The following is a 17247-nucleotide window of genomic DNA, read 5'->3' as shown; positions in this document are numbered from 1 at the left end:
AGCCTGGTGACCAGCTCACTCCTGGGACCAGCAGCCTGTGCTCTCCAGGTGGCCCCTGTGGATAGGTGCAGGGGTAGATGTAACCTTGCCCTGAGTCCCAGGGAATGTGGGTGTATTTGGGGCCCTGTGTTGCCCTCACATGTAAGGTAGCGGTGGTTACCATCAGTTTCTTGTCCCTAGCACTATTCAGGGTGCCACGTGCTTACGGTGCACTGCCAGGTACAGAAGCCCAGCTCTGGGTTGCATTGTTAGGTTCCTCCAGCATGCCTGTCCACCACGTCCCGTGGATGAGGTTTGTTTCCAGGAAGACAATGTTGGCCTTGTGAGCCACCCAGTGTGACCCTCTCAGCACCTATGTGGCCAAGGTCAGCTTCTGTGCTGACCTTTATAAAACAATCCTCAAATCAAATTGCTGTAATTATATACACTTGCTTCTGTCTTGCCTCCTGTCCGCAGCTGTGAATCATCATCTGACCATGACTATTTGCCCTTAAATCAGCCAGATGCGCCATTGTGAACCAAAGTTTTGTGTACGTTATTAGAAGTGGGTGAGCCTCACTGTGGCTCCCCATGTCCTTCCTCTGTCCTGTGTGTGGGTGCGAGTGTTGTGTGCACACAGCTGTGCTTTGGGGGTGGAGGGCAAAGAGAGCCTCTGCTGATACCACCTGTGTGTGTTGTGTACCTTCTAGGGGACAACTGGGCCATGGCTGTAACAGTGAGCCTTGATTGTCTGGACACATAAACCTGTCCAAAACATTCTGACTGGTGTTTTGTTCTAACTGGGAGGGAGACTAGAAGCTTACCAGAACTCTGGAGTAATCCTTAGTGGGCTACATCATTTGCCTGGACACAGCTGCTCCCCACAGAGGCCAAGCAGCACGCCAGCCCAGCCTCTTCCTTGGTGGGCATGGAGGTGGCTTCCCTCCAGAGATCAGGACTGGTTGAAACAAGGTTGAGGGCCCTCCCTTTGGTGTAGGGAAAAGGGGGGGGGGGGAGGCAGGGAGGTCCAACTTCTTGCCCTGTGCTCCCTATCCCACATATACACTTGGCCTTTGGCCATGAAATGTCTGCTTTTCCTCAAGGTTAAGCACAAAACACCACATTCTGTTAACTTGCTGTTCAGAGGAGTTGGGAGGACTGCTCTAATACCCAGGCCCCCTGGGTCAATTCTTGGCTGTGCATAGGACTAGCAGAATGCTAGCAAAGCCAGAGGCTCGGACTTAAAAGTACCCTTCTGGCTCCTTCCCTTTGTACCTGTAGTGGGGGGCAGAGGAACCCCTGTGCCGAAGCTCTGGGTTCCCATCACAGAAACATCAGTAGTTCAGTTGTTTATTGTGGCCCAACCAGTCCAAAAAGAATAGATGCATGTATGTACAGAGTGCAGGAACCATGGCCCACAGGGACAGGCTGGCCCTAGGTAGGGCAGCTGGGTCTTGTGTCCTGTTGGTTACTGCCTCTAAGCAGTTTGGGGTGAGGCAAAGACCTGAGGAGCCACTTGTTTCTGCCTGTGATACAAATTCGGCCCGGTTTGGAAGAGCCACTGCTCCAGGGCCTAGGAAGAGGATGGCCCGACTTCCTTCTGGGTTTCATCTGAGGGTGCTGGTGAGTGCTGGGCTGGAGGGTCCTGGGGCTTCAGGGTCTCTGTGCCATTGGGGTGCTCCACCCTCTCAAATAAGATGAGCATCTCACAATGTGGTGTCTGAGGGAACAGGTCCACAGCTACAGCCTTGACTGGACGGAAGGGGGTACCCTTCACCCGGTTAGATGGGGCTCTGCAGAGGCTACAGTGAGAAGGGAGCAGCCAAGGTTAGTAACATGGCTCTGGGCTCTTGGGGCTGGGTGCTGGCCCCATTCCATCCCAGGCCCCCACCTCACACTCACTCCACAAAGTTGCCCATAGCTGCCCGAGGGTTGCAGGAGACATATAGCAGCTGCTTGAGGTTCTCAGCTCTGCGGACGGCTAGAATCACTTTGGAATCTGAGGAGGTAGACTACTCAAGCAAGGGTCCTCACATCAAAGAGGGATGGGGGTCCAGCGGGTGTGGACATCAGGCTGCACAGCCTGGTGTGCCACCTAGATGTCACTGCCCTCCTTCCCTGCACCACTCCCAAATGGAGGCTACTCACGCAGGCCAGCACGGGGTGGGTCCAGGATGGCAACAAGCTGCTGGGAGGCCAGTTTGCTCACCAGGGCAGGCACCAGGTCCTCTGCTCTCCCACAGTGAAACTCTACATTGCTCAGCTCTGCAGATGGCACAGCAACACTACTGGGACCCCAGATGCCCTGCCCCCACAGGACTTGCCCAGCTGCCTGGTGTCCTGAAGCTCCTGACCAGTGGGCAGGGAGCTTTCTCACTCTTCCTTCTCTATCAGTCAGCCCCAGGTGGGTGCACACGGCTGTGTCTTCTGCAGTTTCCAAACCCCCCACCTCCACCGCTGGCCCTAGAAGCCATGTAGTAGATTCTAGGTGTTCTATGGAGGTGCATGGCAGGAATGATTGCCAGCTGGGTGGTACACTGCCTCTCACCATTGTTGTGGGCGTTCACCCGGGCATCCTCCACAGCCTCCTGGCACAGCTCAATCCCTACGACTTTCTTCACTTTCTGTATTGAGAAAAGGCACAGGCTGATGTTACCCTGTACCACCCTAGGGGCTTCTTGGGGAGGGAAGTAGAAGAGAATCTGGGACAGGCTGAGGTTAATCTGCCTTCAAACTGGAGATTACTGGAGGGGTTACCGAAGCAGTGATTACACAAGGGTGGGGTAAGGAAAGGGCACTCTTAGCTGGGGCAGGAAGGCTCACCCGGGCTAGGGCCAGGCCAATGGTGCCAGTGCCGCAGCACACATCCAGCACCGTGCTCTCTGCGTCCAGCTGGGCCCAATCCTGGATGATGGTGTACAGCACCTCAGCAGCTGGGGTGTTCACCTGGAGGGTCAGCCAGCACCACCCAGGATGTCAGCAGCGCCACTGCCCAAGTTAGCTTCCCCTCCTGCAGTCCCACAAAGTGCCTGCATTCCCCAGGGCACTCCCGTTGCTCCAAGACCCGTGGCCATTCCTGGCTCATTCATCTTTCTAGCCATGAGATGCTGGGCAACCTCACTGAGGGACCTGGCTTCAAAAGTAAATCGATGCCAAATCCCCCGACCCCCAAAAAGCTGCATCAAGCATGGAAGACTTCACCAGAGCTTGCACCAGAACCCTGGCATCACCACTGCTCCCACTTTCCAACTATGGCTCTCCAACAGTCATCACAGAGAGCTAGTTAGTGCAAACAACTTCCTTCCTACTTCACAGCCCTGTGGCTCCCCTGCCTGAATGCTCTACCCCAGACTATAGGCTAAAAATTCGCCACCTAGCCCACTGTCCCAATTATGTCCTGGTGTTACATCAGGCCTCCAAGTGTTTTTATGATCCCCAGGGCACTCTGGTCTACCTGGAAGAAGGCATGAGGGGAGATTTGGAAGGTCAACCCCAGCAGGTCTTCGTGGATGTACCGGTCCCCAGCCACATGCTCTAGGGGCAGGCCCTCCTGGCTGGGAGTCTTTCTGTGGGTGGGACCAATCAGTGTCACCAGCCATTTAAATGACCCATCCCACCCTCCCATTCAGGCTCCTTACCGCTGTCCCTCCTTCATGAAGTAGAGGCAGGTCACCCCACTGGCCTTGCCTGGCCCTGCTACAAAGTGCTGTGCCAAGGAAACCTTTAGTCCTGCCAGCTCCTCAGCATTCAGTTTCTGGAGGAGGCAGTAGAAAAGGCCCTGTAAGGCTGTGTTGCATGCAGGCCACTCTGGCCCAGACACCATCCCCTGGCAGGACCACCCAGCCTGAGACCTGAGGGTGGAAGTAGGCAATGGCCATGGCTTGCCCGCGGCGGCTGGTACGCACAGTCAGCTGCTTCCAGTGGCCTGAGTATGTCTCTGGGTTGTATGCTGAGTACGGAGTAGACCTGTGGGAACCATAAGCGGCCCTGAGACCCCCACATCTGCTAACCAGAACTGGGTGAGCAGCCACACCCACCAGGCCACAATCATGGACATTGCCCCATTGCACCCCCTGCCAGCAGGACCCAGGCTCTCTGCTACCAGACCATCTCAGAACATCCCGGAGCTCTCAGCCCAGCCACAAGGCCTCACCGGATAAATTCCTGGAAGGCCTTCACCACCTGCTTGGTGGCCTCAGGGATGTGCATGGTGTCAAAGGGGGCCGCCACAGCACATGTTCCGTCCTTGTACTTTCCCAGCCGGCAGCCGACAGTGTTGTCTTCCCCATCCACACCGACACCCACCAGAAACTCACACTTGTTACGATACTCGGTCTACAGGGTGGGCAGAGAGAGGAAGAGAGACATAGCTGACCTTACCCTGGCAGCCCACCACTTGTGCATGGAGGGGACCAAAGTGAGTGAGTGGGAGATGGCAATGTGTGAAAGGCCCCGGCTCACCCCCAGGGTGTGGCAGTTCAGGGGATAAAGCTGATGCCTAGTAGTCTTGTGACTAATCTAAGTAGTAAATGCAAAGCAGGAGAGATGGAAGAGGGCAGCTTCTTTAAGAGCACGGAGTAAAGGGTTGTTGGCCTGACCTGCTGGGGTGACGGCCTAACTCCCTCCAGTGGGCAGCAGGCTTTGTTGTGTTTGTGCCTCTGTGAGAGCAGCCAGGGCAGCAGTGCACGGTTGGTGCTCCCAATTTCCCTGCAGAGTGAGGTGGGACCAGGGTTAGACTCAGCCATCTGCCCCCAACCCATCTCTAGCTACTCTCGAAATGCTTAGCCACCTGGGTCCCTCCCTTTGGACCTCATTATCCCCACTGGTAACATAGGGGCCTTACTGGCTGGATCTGCAAGAGCTTTTGCAGATGGCCAAGAGTGTCTGTGCAGAGCACAGGTAGGGCTGAACAAGCATAGAAATGAATACAGCTTCAGTGTCAAGAGGGTGACTTTGTCCACACTCACTTGGCAAGTTTCTGCAGCACCTGTTCACAGTCTAGCCGCTTCCGATCAAGCTGCTCAGCATATGGCACAGTCCAAAGAGGGGTCACTACATCGGCCACGCATGTGGCTGGAGGCTCACTCTCATCCTCACGCTGCCTCTTTCTGGCCATGGGATCAGCCTTGGGCCTGGCCAGGCGCACACTGAGAGGGCGGCCTTTCCAGAGGGCACCGTGCAGCACACGCAAGGCCTTGTCTCGCTCAGCAGCGCTGCGGAATGTCACAAATGCACAAGGAGGTTGGCCAAAAAGTTTGGTCTTATGGGGTTGTAGGCCAAAGCGGCCCAGAAAGCGATGGACATCACTGAAGCTGGCATGACGTGGCACGTTTTGCAACTCCAACTTGAAGATCTCCGAAGTGAACAAGTCGTCCCTGATGTAGCTGTAGAGCCCAGGCTGAGGCCCTGACTCTGCGGATACCCCAGCCCCCTCTTCCTTTTCCTTCTCTTCGTGGGGGGCTGGGGCTGCAGAAATGCCCAGAGCACTGCCGCTGTCCTGGCCGCAGCCCTCCATTGGCCCCGGGCCCTGTATGAAGATAGACAGGGCCTGGGATCAGAGCTAGACTCTGGGTCCTGAAAGCCCAGGCTTCCTCACCCCGCATCCAGACCTTCGTTAGTGCATCTTACACCCGGCCCCGCCCCTTTCTATCATCCTTACCTTCCACTCCCTCTCCCATCTCACCCCAGAATCCCAGAGGTTCCCCAGAGCGTCCGCATCTACATCCCTTTTCATGAGTTCTGCCATCTACGCCCCGCGTCTTTCTCTAGAATCTCCCTTCACTTTACTTCGCTGTCGACCTTGTCATTCATCCTCCGATCCGTTCCCTGCCTGGACTGAGGGCTCCACGAAGGCAACCTCCGCCACCTCACCCTGGGCCTGGCTCACAGAAGTCTCTTAGAGCTTGGGTCTGGCGAACCGAGGCCGACCCAGGGGCGAGGCTCGAACCCTCGGTGCTCAGGTCCTGGTCTCGGGTATGGAATGCACCGTCCGCTGACCAGAGGCCCGCGCCACGGTCTCGCCGGCCAGAGCGTGCAGAAGAGTCGGTGCGTCTCTATCATCCCAGCTTCCGGCTACGTCATAGCCGCGCGTCGACTCCAACGCCGGCGTCTGGCTCGCGATTTCGGGAGCCCGAGGACCGCGCGCGGCCGTGGGCGGAAGTGCGCGCGAGGGCCGCCGGGAGTGCACACTCCTCCGGCTGCCGGGAGGGCCGGGCATGCGCCGCGGGCATTTTGGCGGGAAGCGCGGGGCGGGCCGGACAATGAGAGTGTCCGTCTCCTGAGCCAATAAAGCTGCACTGGTTTTGAATCGTGGTGCGTTTCCCGCCGCCGGGGTCAGGGGTCAGGGTTCGGGTCGCGGGGCGGAGGGAAGAACGGGAGGGCGGGAGGTGCCGGCGCCAGACGCGGAGTGTAGGAGCTACGAGTAGCCACCTAGAGGCCCTGAAGCCAGCGACGACCGAACCAGCCGAGCCGCCACCGCCGCGCCGCTATGGCGGCCGCCAAGGTGCGGCTGGGCCCGGGAGGGTATTGGGCGGGGGCCCGGGGCCGCTATGGGTGGCCACGTGGGCGGCCCGCGACGTTGCCGCCAACCCCCGCTGGCCTGCGATCTCGGCTCTTGCGGGTCTCCGTGGTGCGGGGTCGGGATGTGGGGAATGCGGCCTGGGGACTCGAGACCTTCGGGGCCGGAACGCGCGTGACCTAGGGGCGCGGGCTCTGGTCCAGGGGCTGCGGGGTGCCCGCACGACCTTGGGGCGGCCCCACCGCCCATGCTCCTTGGTCTTGTGTTCACTTCAACGCTCGCCAAGGACGCCGGGCGGGCTGCGGGTTTCCTCAGGCTCAGCCCACTGGGCTTCCCATCAAGACCGTGCATCCCTCCCTCCCGGCGTATACGCAGCACTTCATTCATTCTGTCCCAGTCTTGAACCGCCACAGGCCTCTGCGGCGGAAGCTCTTGCGTTCCAGCGGGGTCCCGGACTCGCCCATCTAAGGTGGGGGCGGCTTTGTTGGCAGCGGGTGTCTGTTCTGCCGAGCTGGCCGCGGCAGAGCCGCAGTGCTGCCCAACCAAGAAAAGCTGCGAAGGCTTATCTTTTCTTTTTTGGTTTGAGTCTGATAAGGGAGTGTCTGGATTTCTTATAGTTTTATAAATCACCAAACCACGTGTTCTGTATGACTTGAACCTAAAATAAGAATCTTTGTGCTCTGCAGTTCTCTAAACTAAACGAAAATTTTATGGGTTTTATATTTACGATTTCTTCTGACTTTATTTTTGAATCAAGATGAAGTTGCTGACGGAACTGTGAATTCCTTGTGAAAACGGGCAGTCTCGTTTTTCCTTATAGTAAGCAAGAGCACAAAATTTCCTCAACCAGTAGAAACTCAAAGGGTTGCTTTTTGTCCTCTTCAGTCCATCATTGTGTCCTTTAAAGCTGACAGTGTCATTATCCACATTTCACAGATGAGGACATGGAGGCTCAAATAAATGGGGCAGTTTTGTAGGTGGTTGAGTTTTAGGAGCCCCAGTCAGGTGTGATTGATGCATCTGGAGATGCTGAAGCCCAGTGTGTCTCACTGTGCTGGAAAGATGCAAACCTTTACTAGCGTGAAAGGCTGTGGGTTTAATATCTTGCTTTGGGGTAAGGCTAGTCACTGGTAGGGATGCCTACTGTGGGCACTGGTGAGCCCTGTCTTGCAGGCCAGGCTCATCGCCATCAGTCAACTCTCCACACCTCCCTTCACAGGACATCCATGAGGACCATGATACCTCCACTGAGAATGCAGATGAGTCCAACCACGACCCCCAGTTTGAGCCTATAGTTTCTCTTCCTGAGCAAGAAATTAAAACGCTGGAAGAAGATGAAGAGGAGCTTTTTAAAATGTAAGTAAGCTGATATTGAAATAGATATTTCTATTTTAACATGGAATTTGTGGTTTTTATGGGTACCAAGATCTTGACCTGATCTTTAATTGGACCGAGGCTGAAGAGAGGGCCTGGAATTGTGTGATGACTAATCCTACTTAGAAACAAAGGGTGCTATTGGAGTCCACTCATTACTGGGTGCCCCTGCTCCCCTGTGGCCAGTTGCTGTGAAGGGCATGGATACTCCTCTGTCCATAAAGGTGCATCTCCCCACATCCTGCCACTCCCAAACCCTTTTTCCCCCAGTTGAGCAGGGAATCTCCACTGCCATCCATCATTATTGTTATTTTCTTCCCCATTATGAATTTTGGTAGTTTGAAGCTTGTGAATCCCTGCTTCATTGTTCTTAATGCATAAAATAACTTATGGAATAATGAATGAAAGTGGGTAGTGTTGTAGTCACTGAGATAACTTTTAAAAAATTACTCTAAATGTGCTTTTTGGCATCTTCAGTGAGAAGAAGCTACAGGCCGGTTTTATGTTTGTTTTCTTGTGGGCTGGTGTTTCAAAGCAGCATCTACATTAGCAATGTGTTGTTGAGATGTGTCTGTAACAGTGTAGCCTTTGGCCTATTGGCTATGCTCAGAATTGCAGGAAATGTTACAAGTTAATGGGAATAGATTGTAGTGTTTCCCTGATCCAAGTCTGTGGAACAATGCTGCTCCTTTCATACCTCTCCAAGATACTGGATTATAGTTTGAGTGCTTTGTTTCAGGAAAGGGCAAGGGAGCAGAAGCAATCATCATCCCTCTCTTTAAGGAAGGGAGGCTGGGGAGATTACCTCCCCGCAACTCCCAAGTGCCTGGAAAAGGAGAGATGCATTTGCACCTTTGGTTTCAGAAGGTGGTGGGAGTCTCCCTGAAGACACTAATTCTCCAGGTCTCTGCTCTGCCCAGAAATGATGCCATGGCCAGGGGCTGGCTCCTCCCAAGAGTGAGGACTGCTGGTGATGTTATTGCTGTCACCTCCATGTCCCTACAGGGGTGGGAGTTATTCCTGGTGTCCTAGACACAGGCATTTTCTGAGTAAGGGAAGTGAGGCCAGCAAGTGTAACCTTTGTATCTGGGCCCATAAGACTCGAAGTCAAAGATCTGGGGGTGTTCTTGTGTGAACATGGTCTCCCTTAACAGAACTAAGTTTTGGGGGAGAGAGCAGAATGTTCCACAGAAAAGGGACTGACAGAGCTTTCCTGTGGGGAAGCTGAAGGGCAGGTGTGGTCAGTGGTTATGGGAAGATATTGGCCTCAGCCCTAAGGCAGTACTGCTGAGCTGGGGTGGGGACCTTGCCTGGGTCCAGTGTGAGGTGCTGTTCTGGGCAGGAAGGCAGGGTATGATGGCCTTTTGGGAATGGGGGAAGCACAGGGGGCATCTCACAGCTGAGGAAAAGGTTGGCTCTGTGGAGGATAGGGGTCTTTGACCTCCACCTGTTCTCATGCTTTCCCTGTGGCCCTACAGGGCACCAGGAAGCCCCTGTACTGTGTTTGCAGATACGCCCAACAGACTTAGGTGAGGCTACTTTGCTGAGAGGTCAGGTCTTCTTGTTAGAAAACATTGTGACTGTAGAAATCTTTTATTCTTTCTTATCAAGTTAAAACTTGGAATTTGCTTTTTTGCTCTTTTGGTGACATTTTGGCTTTTAGTTCTTGGATACAAAGAAAGGAAAGGATATTTGTTGAGACATCACATACAGCTATTTATTAAATGCTCAGAAAGTGTTTTTCCCAAGCAAGCTTTTGTCTTATGTTACCTTTTCCGTGTCTCTAAGCTCTCACTCAATGACTTTTCTTGAAGGCGGGCAAAGCTCTTCCGATTTGCTTCAGAAAACGATCTCCCAGAATGGAAGGAACGTGGCACTGGTGACGTCAAGCTCCTGAAGCATAAGGAAAAAGGGACCATTCGCCTCCTCATGAGGAGGGACAAGACCTTGAAGATATGCGCCAACCACTATAGTAGGTGGCCTCTCGGGTGTGTGTTTTCATTGAGTGCCAGCTCTCTGCATCAGGACAGCTTCCGACCTTTGGGCAGCTGCTTTCAGGGCTGCGCCGGAAACCCAGGACTGTGCTGTTACATGGAGTGCACATTCACAGTGTGTTTTTTGTTTTGTTTTGTTTTGTTTTTTGAATTTAAAATAGGAAATGAGATTTTGAATATGCTTCAGAACTCAGAGCAGACCTGCAGAAGCTTATAGCCCACGGGGGTGTGGAGTCTGGGCAGGTGGGACCAGCCAGGTGGATGCAGAGCCCCAAGGCTCAGCCTGAGGGCCTGTGAGTGTGTTTGTGTATGTACCATGTGCGTCTGTGTATGAGGTGCCGTCCCACTCTTTAGTGTGCTCTATCCCCACATGGTCTCCGGGGGAGGACATGGGATTGGAACGGGGTGTGGAGAAGTGGCTGCCTCATCTTTCAGCACCTATGAAGCTTCAGAGGAGTGGATGGGGCGGGTGGAGGCCCTTGGACAGGTATGATTTGTTAGCCCTGGGCTCAGTCGGGTGGGAGGTTTTAGGATTAGCCACACAAGGCTTGGCCTGTGAAGGGGTGACAGTAAGTTCTGGACCACATCAATTTCTTGACTGCTGGCCTGTTATGCAGTGCTCTGCGTATGTATGTCTTCGGAAACCATTGTGGCCTGGGCTCCATTCCTGACCCGGGGCCGTGTTGCGTTTCTGGGTGTGATGTGTGTTTGACAGGGCCCTCCTTGTCTGCCAGTGGGGTGACTGCTGGCAGGAACCAGAGTGGAATGGCCTTTGAGGGTGATATGGAAGGATGGGTAAGCTTGCAGAGGTCCTGAGGGCAGGAGGGTCCTCTTTGTATCACGTTGCTTCTGACCCACTTGGCCTCTGTGTGCCAGTCTCCACCTCCCAGCCTGTCTGCTCTGCCCAAGTCCTTGCCTGCCAGCCCAATTTAATTGCTTCCTCAGGGGTCTTCCTGACACGTGTGCTTTTCTTGGAGCCTTGCCAGATTGCTGGGTCATTCTGAGTTGCAAGTGGGTCCTGGGCCTAGTGCACACCATGAACCCTTGATGGACCAGATGTTTGGTGGCGGGAGAAGACTGTGCATGTCGTGTATGCCACAGGCTGGCCACGTGTCTGTGGGGGTTGGGTGGTGATGGTGATGTGTTGCCCAGGGCTAGGCACGGGGCTGTCCGATATCCCTGGAGACCTCTGTCACTGACATAATGCTGGGCATTTCACTGGGGTGCTTCTGTTCTTTGGGGAGCTGGTCTCCCTTGTCTCCCTTGGGTCTGCATAGAGCAGGGGTCCCCAAACTATGGCCCGTGGGCTGCATGCAGTCCCCTGAGGCCATTTATCCAGTCCCCGCCGCACTTCCGGAAGAGGCACCTCTTTCATTAGCGGTCAGTGAGAGGAGCACATTGACCATCTCATTAGCCAAAAGCAGGCCCATAGTTCCCATTGAAATACTGGTCAGTTTGTTGATTTAAATTTACTTGTTCTTTATTTTAAATATTGCATTTATTCCCATTTTGTTGTTTTTTGTTTTTTTTTTTACTTTAAAATAAGATATGTGCAATGTGCATAGGGATTTGTTCATAGTTTTTTTTTTTATAGTCTGGCCCTCCAACGGTCTGAGGGACAGTGAACTGGCCCCTTGTGTAAAAAGTTTGGGGACCCCTGGCATAGAGCCTGAGGTGATAGGGCAGGTTTCCTTATTCCAGGTCTAGCTGTGTCTTCTGTGCACATGAACATGTCACAAGGCTCTTTGTGCCCACTTCCAGTGGCCTTATGCCTCCCCACTAGTCTCCCTGAACAGTGTAAGGCTGAGATTGGTTGTGTTGGTCTGACTGTACGCCTTTCTGGGTGATCATCCCATTTCCCTGCTTCAGGCCCTCTGATGACACCTCCCAATGGGCCAGGTCCCCAGTGGTGTGGCCACAGCCATGTGATGGATGCCCTTGACAGGAAGGGCTGGGTCAGCTTGCCACTGGGCCCCTGTCTGTCCTGGGCCTGGGGCTACACTAAGGGGCTTGGTGTAATTGGCCACATTGATTTGGAGCCCTTGTTTGCATTGGGATTGGAGATCCTCACCAAGGTGTCCTCATGGTTAGGGAGCAGGCCACCTTGTTCCTAGATTTAGGATGGCCCTGGTATTAAGTGAACATAGGTCATTTTTAAAGAGTTCTGGATAAATTCTAGACCGTCCCAAATCAGCCCTGTTTTGCCCAAAGTGGGACCTTGGGTTGGCAGCCAGGACCACAGTTCTGTTGTGGGTGGCCAGGGTGGTGAGCTAGCTGTGTGGCCGTGGGCACTTCCTCATGGGACTTCTCCTTCAGTCACGTCAATGATGGAGCTGAAGCCAAACGCAGGCAGTGACCGTGCCTGGGTCTGGAACACCCATGCCGACTTTGCCGATGAGCGTCCCAAACCGGAGCTGCTGGCCATCCGCTTCCTCAATGCTGAAAGTAAGCAGAAGGGTGGGTGGGCGGGCCTCTGGACTGGACTAACTGCTGTTTTATAGTGTAGCAGTTTTTTTTTTTTTAATATTTTATTCATTTAAGAGAGGGGGGGAGAGAGAGAGAGAAGGGGGGAGGAGCAGGAAGCATCAACTCCCATATATCCTTGACCAGGCAAGCCCAGGGTTTAGAACTGACAACCTCAGTGTTCCAGGTCCACGCTTTATCCACTGTGCCACCTCAGGTCAGGCCTGACAACCTCAGTGTTCCAGGTCCACGCTTTATCCACTGCGCCACCTCAGGTCAGGCCTGACAACCTCAGTGTTCCAAGTCCACGCTTTATCCACTGCGCCACCTCAGGTCAGGCCCCAAGTGTAGCAGTTTTAATGCAAACAAATACTGTTGCTTTTGGGGGAGAATTGATGGTAATTGGGAAGCTGTGTTGGGGAATGTTTCTACACTGTTGTCTGGTGGCTCCTCAAGGAAGGGGGTCTAAGTGCTGCCAAGCCACGTGCCCTGAAGGCTACTCCCAGACTGAGTCCATTAACAGTGCATTTCCTTCTTAACCTCAAAGGAGGCTGCACCAGCTGGTTTTCTCTCACCATCACTTGGGTATCAGCAGGAACTGTGCTAAGATTTGCAGGCCCAGGCTATCTCTCCCCTGCTTGGATCTCTTTCCAGATTGACAAAAGGTGTGCCTGGTGGGCACTAGAGAAGTTGGATGGGTGTTGGGGCCCATCGACTTAGTAGCTCACCATCCAGTGCTGAGTGGACCTCGCCTTGGCTCTAGGAACAGGGCTGTCCAGCAGCTACTTCCAATATGAATGGAGAGCAGAGTACTTCGCGAGGAGGCCCCTGGCCTTTGGTTGCATGAGGCCACCACACTGTGCTACTATGCCTTAATTGTTAAAGTCAGGTGGAAGGAGACGGCCCAGCATAGCTGCTAACCTCAGGAGGGATCCGGGAAACAGTCACTGCACAGTCGGGGCAAAAGCGGGCCCAGGGCCATATTAAACAGCCCAGCTTGTCAGAATGGCCATGAGACGGGCCCTTTATGAGTCCTGGCTCTTCAGACTCACTGGATTTGTGCCCTTCACTGCTCAGGGTTCTGAGGAAGTCTCTCTTCTTTGCACAGATGCACAGAAATTCAAGACAAAGTTTGAAGAATGCAGGAAAGAGATCGAAGAGAGAGAAAAGAAAGGTGATGTGGTGTTCATGGATGGGGCGGGGGTGCTCCTTGCAGACTCACTCTGCATCCGGCTGCAGTCCCAGGCGGATGCTTTTTTCGTCTGCCATAGAAACATTCCAGGGTACTGTGACTACCTGGACCTGTCGGGTAATACAGCTGCCCGGGGACATGGTGCTTTCTGGGGAGTGAGCTGGCCATCCAAGGCCCAAGTGCTTGCTCACTGGCCTGACCTTGTGACACTTGGCATGTGGTCAAGTCACGGAGTCTGACTAGAGCCCTCCAGAGGCAGAATGGGCTTTGAGGGGTCCTCATGGCCACCTGTTTATTCAGGGCCTGACAGTGGCTGCCATTGCGATGGCAAGTCACCACTTGTAACTGAGCAGACTGACCCAAGGTCCCACGCATGAGTGCGTGTTTCTTTGGGTGACTGGAGGGATATGGTCGAACAGCAGCCTGTCCTGTGGGGCGTGTGTCCCAGGCTTACATGAGATAGTTACATCGACGACAGCATGGGCTGGGGAGAATGGCGCTTCTCTGTTTTCTTACTGTGTTCCCGTGTTTTAGGGGGATTGGGCAAAAACGATAATGCTGAGAAAGTGGCTGAAAAGCTAGAAGCTCTTTCGGTGAAGGAGGAGAGCAAGGAGTCTGAAGATGAGACCAAGGAGAAAGCCGAGGAGAAGCAATAAGTCCTCTGCCCTTGTTTTCTGTTCCTTCCTTACTTTTCCTTTTTTTAAAAAATTTGCCCTGCCCCTTCTTTTCGGTTTTTACTCTGTTTTGTTTTCACAAGGGACTTTATATAAAGGACTGAATTCCAACATTCAGGTGTTTTTTTCTAAGTTTTTGCCCTATTGAAGATGACTTCAGAAAATCCATTCCCCAGTCATGAAAATGTACTGTGCTAACTTTCTTTTCCATAGTGGAAACAGTTATTTATAGTCATTAAAAATAGTGAATAAACACATTGGAAACCTTCACAAAGGGCAGGACCGTGTGTGCGCCGGCCCTGTCCTGGCAGCAGCGTGGGTTCCTGCTGGCTCCAGGGTGTTGGGGTGGCACTTTGGGTCTGACCCCACTTGTCGTATTCGTTCTGTCTTGTACTTTGGGCCCCTGCTGGCCACTGGGGCTGCGGTATGTCTGAGCTGGCGCTAGTGGGGCAGCTGAGCTGGGGGGAGACTGGTCCTGGGTGTTCTGCCTCCTGACGGCCTCATGTGCCTTTGTCCTATGGTGAGGAGTAGGGAGGGTTTCTTTCTTTTTTCTTTTTTGCCTTTGGGGAAGAGAAAGGAAGACCACCAGATTCCTTAGTCTCCAGATTTTTGGCCAACGCTGTCTTTGGTCAGCCCTCAGCCAGAGAAAGGCCAGTCCCATAGTGCGTACATCCAATCTGTTGCAGTGTGTTGGCAGGGCTTGGTCCTCTTGCCACTGTCAGAAAACAGTCCCATTGTCCACTTACTTCCGGCATCTCCATTAGGTGGAATCGTGGACATCTGCAATAGCTTTAAATAAAAGGGAGCTTTCAAGAATGCAAATGAGTTTGTGCCATTTAGGGATTTATCTTGTAGGTAGGCCACATCTGTAGACATCATCCTACATAGGGAGAAGGGTTTATAGTGCATGGACAGGCTTTAGAAAGTACATGATCTCGCCTAACCAGGCAGTGGTGCAATGGATGGAGCATCGACCCAGGATGCTGAGGACCCAGGTTCAAAACCCTGTGGTCGCCAGCTTGAGCATGGGATCATAGACATGACCCCATGGTCGCTGGCTTGAGCCCAAGGTTGCTAGCTTGAGCAAGGGGACACTGGCTCAGCTGGAGCCCCCTGGTCAAGGCATGTATGAGAAAGCAATCAACAAGTGACAAATACAAGCTGATGCTTCTCCTTTCCTGTCTGTGTCTCTTGTAAAAAAAAAAAGAAAGCACATGGTCTCACCTGTGATGGTGTGTTCTAGGAGATAGCAAGGACTCTGCGGGGCTGTGGCCTCCCTACCTTCCAACAGGGGAGGAGCAAATTTTACCAACCCAGAATGATATGCTCATGCCTCCTGTGACTTAGCCATCAACACCTATCAGGTGCTTTACAGTGTGGTTTACTAAGTCTATTAGCTGGGCCCTGTGTGTCCTATGATGTTTTTCTGATTTAAACTTTGTGCCCTTGGTCACTCAGAGATGCACCTCCAAAGGAAGCCACTCTTGTTTTAAAACCAAAGGTTTCACTGGCCTGCTCGGTTATGTCCTGGCACCCTTGGGCCCCAGAGCACAGGTTAGCATTGGTGCAGTGGTTTTTTCCCATCCAAAGAGGGACATTGAAGCTTGCGTACCTCACCCCTCTTGAGTTGGAATTGTGATGCTGTGGAGGGCAAATGTCACTTCCCTCTGAGGCCTCTGTTGGATGCATTATGTGAAAGGTCCCACCCAGGGACTTGATTGTCTAGGGAAGGATGGTCAGACACCCCTGTCAGCCCAGAATGGATGTTTAATGTTTTGGGATCCAATGAAAGATAACTCCTCACTTGATATAAAACACCAGGCTGACTTCCTCTTGGGGAAGGAGTTGTATCTCCCAGCAGGGAAGGCCCTTCAGAATTGCAGGAGGACAGTGGTGCTGTGATCAGAGTGCATTTAAAGATGTGGCTGTTAACACTAGAACAGCTGCAAAGGGAGCAGTGCAAGTGCAAGGACACCAGTATGGGGTCCTTTAACCTCCCCACCCCCGGTCCCCAGCCAGTATTTTCAGGTGGGCTCCCTGTGGCACAGGTGACGATAAGCCAGAATTAAGGTGCTAACAGTATTGGGGATGAGGAGATGCGGGATGATCTACCAACTTTTCATTCCTGCAGGTTGGGGGTGATGGTGTTTGAGAAGTTGCATTTTCTGTTCCGTGATCTGGATAGAGTATTTCTGGGCTGTGGCTTCACTGGGTCCACTTCACCCAGGTCTCCCTCTGCCCAGGTAGTCTGCAGGGACCTCAGCAAAGAGGTGTGAGTGCCCCTTCTTCCCATGATCAGCATTTGGCTGTCTTGGCACCCCTACACAGAGCAGGGTCTCACTTGGTGCAATGGCTGAGTCGTTGGGAGGAGCCTCTCTTTGGGTGGGACTGCCTCCAGGCCCTGTTACCAGAGTTTTGGGGGTGGTGTTCCACGTATGGGGCATAAGAAAGGCAAGAACAAGAGTGAAGCCCTGGTGGGGCACCGTTTGCCTGGAATGGTGTCCCCTGGGCCTGTTGTATTAGGCTATCTTAGGGCTCTGGCATCTCAGACAGCCATAAGGTGGTGTCTGCTCCAGGTGGAGTCTGTTCTTTGTCCACCTCTGCACCCTGAATCCACCCTGAAGCTCCAGACCCCCTCTTAGAGCTAGACACCCTACGTCCTGAGCTTCCTGGGGTGGGCAGGGGCTACAACTGGGTGTTGTGGTAGAAAGCACATAACCATATCTGCTTCTAGATGCACTACTACTGTGGTCTGGCCCCCGTCCCGGGTTCCTTAATAGCAGTTTGCAGTCTGCAGCCCTGGGGGCTGGGGCCTTAAAGAAGGCCCACCTACCGGCAAGGAGGGGCCTCCAGGCCAAGGAGCCTCAGGGCCTGGGGTAGCTGGCCTAAGGAGATGGCCCCTGTGCAGTGGACGACCATGGCCAGAGACAGTAGCTGGTGCTCACTGGGGAGGCTTTGGAGGTTGATCGAGGCCGCTAAGCTGCACCGTTGCCCAGCTAGTCTACCCACCTCGTTCCTTCTCTGCGAGGCCAGTGTTCCACCTTAAGCAGCGTC

The 17247-nt window shown here is 53.5% G+C and overlaps 2 protein-coding genes and 1 non-coding gene across 8 annotated transcripts; 2 read left to right on the top strand and 1 right to left on the bottom strand.

Moving 5' to 3' along the window:
• Positions 1–1315: 1315 nt before the first annotated feature.
• Positions 1316–6067, bottom strand: TRMT2A (tRNA methyltransferase 2 homolog A). 6 transcript variants are annotated; one of them, XM_066259834.1, is made up of 12 exons: positions 5639–6067; positions 4947–5506; positions 4578–4686; positions 4133–4314; positions 3831–3945; positions 3618–3733; positions 3434–3545; positions 2803–2925; positions 2528–2603; positions 2128–2244; positions 1882–1978; positions 1316–1699 (listed from the first exon to the last, which is right to left on the bottom strand). In XM_066259834.1, the coding sequence occupies exons 1-12, from the start codon at positions 5723–5725 to the stop codon at positions 1633–1635; spliced, it is 1761 nt and encodes a 586-aa protein (XP_066115931.1). In that variant the 5' UTR covers positions 5726–6067; the 3' UTR covers positions 1316–1632. The 6 variants fall into 6 exon arrangements, with proteins under 6 accessions (XP_066115931.1, XP_066115926.1, XP_066115927.1 ...); XM_066259829.1 differs by having other exon boundaries at positions 1316–1781; positions 5639–6066; XM_066259830.1 differs by having other exon boundaries at positions 1316–1781; positions 5663–6066.
• A 255-nt stretch (positions 6068–6322) lies between these two features.
• RANBP1 (RAN binding protein 1) lies at positions 6323–14304 on the top strand. The gene is made up of 6 exons (XM_066259836.1): positions 6323–6481; positions 7716–7852; positions 9685–9842; positions 12181–12309; positions 13436–13501; positions 14054–14304. The coding sequence occupies exons 1-6, from the start codon at positions 6467–6469 to the stop codon at positions 14173–14175; spliced, it is 627 nt and encodes a 208-aa protein (XP_066115933.1). The 5' UTR covers positions 6323–6466; the 3' UTR covers positions 14176–14304.
• On the top strand, positions 13540–13663 carry LOC136327592 (small nucleolar RNA SNORA77). The gene has a single exon (XR_010729779.1). It is a non-coding gene; the product is annotated as a small nucleolar RNA SNORA77 (small nucleolar RNA).
• Positions 14305–17247: the final 2943 nt, after the last annotated feature.

Source organism: Saccopteryx bilineata, chromosome 2, assembly GCF_036850765.1.
Source record: "Saccopteryx bilineata isolate mSacBil1 chromosome 2, mSacBil1_pri_phased_curated, whole genome shotgun sequence".
Classification (NCBI taxonomy): domain Eukaryota; kingdom Metazoa; phylum Chordata; class Mammalia; order Chiroptera; family Emballonuridae; genus Saccopteryx; species Saccopteryx bilineata.
Note: the sequence above shows the minus strand (reverse complement) of the source record. Positions and strands in the feature narration are given on the sequence as shown.

Excerpts from the sequence above, each read along its gene's own strand:
- TRMT2A (XM_066259829.1), bottom strand. The coding sequence starts at position 5,725 with ATGGCAGAACTCATGAAAAGGGATGTAGATGCGGACGCTCTGGGGAAC. Across the intron at positions 4,315-4,577 it reads TTAGGCCGTCACCCCAGCAG|ACCGAGTATCGTAACAAGTG; the intron begins GTCAGGCCAACA and ends CCCACCCTGTAG. Across the intron at positions 2,245-2,527 it reads GGTGAACGCCCACAACAATG|AGCTGAGCAATGTAGAGTTT; the intron begins GTGAGAGGCAGT and ends TGCCATCTGCAG.
- RANBP1 (XM_066259836.1), top strand. Across the intron at positions 7,853-9,684 it reads GAAGAGGAGCTTTTTAAAAT|GCGGGCAAAGCTCTTCCGAT; the intron begins GTAAGTAAGCTG and ends CTTTTCTTGAAG. Across the intron at positions 9,843-12,180 it reads GATATGCGCCAACCACTATA|TCACGTCAATGATGGAGCTG; the intron begins GTAGGTGGCCTC and ends CTTCTCCTTCAG.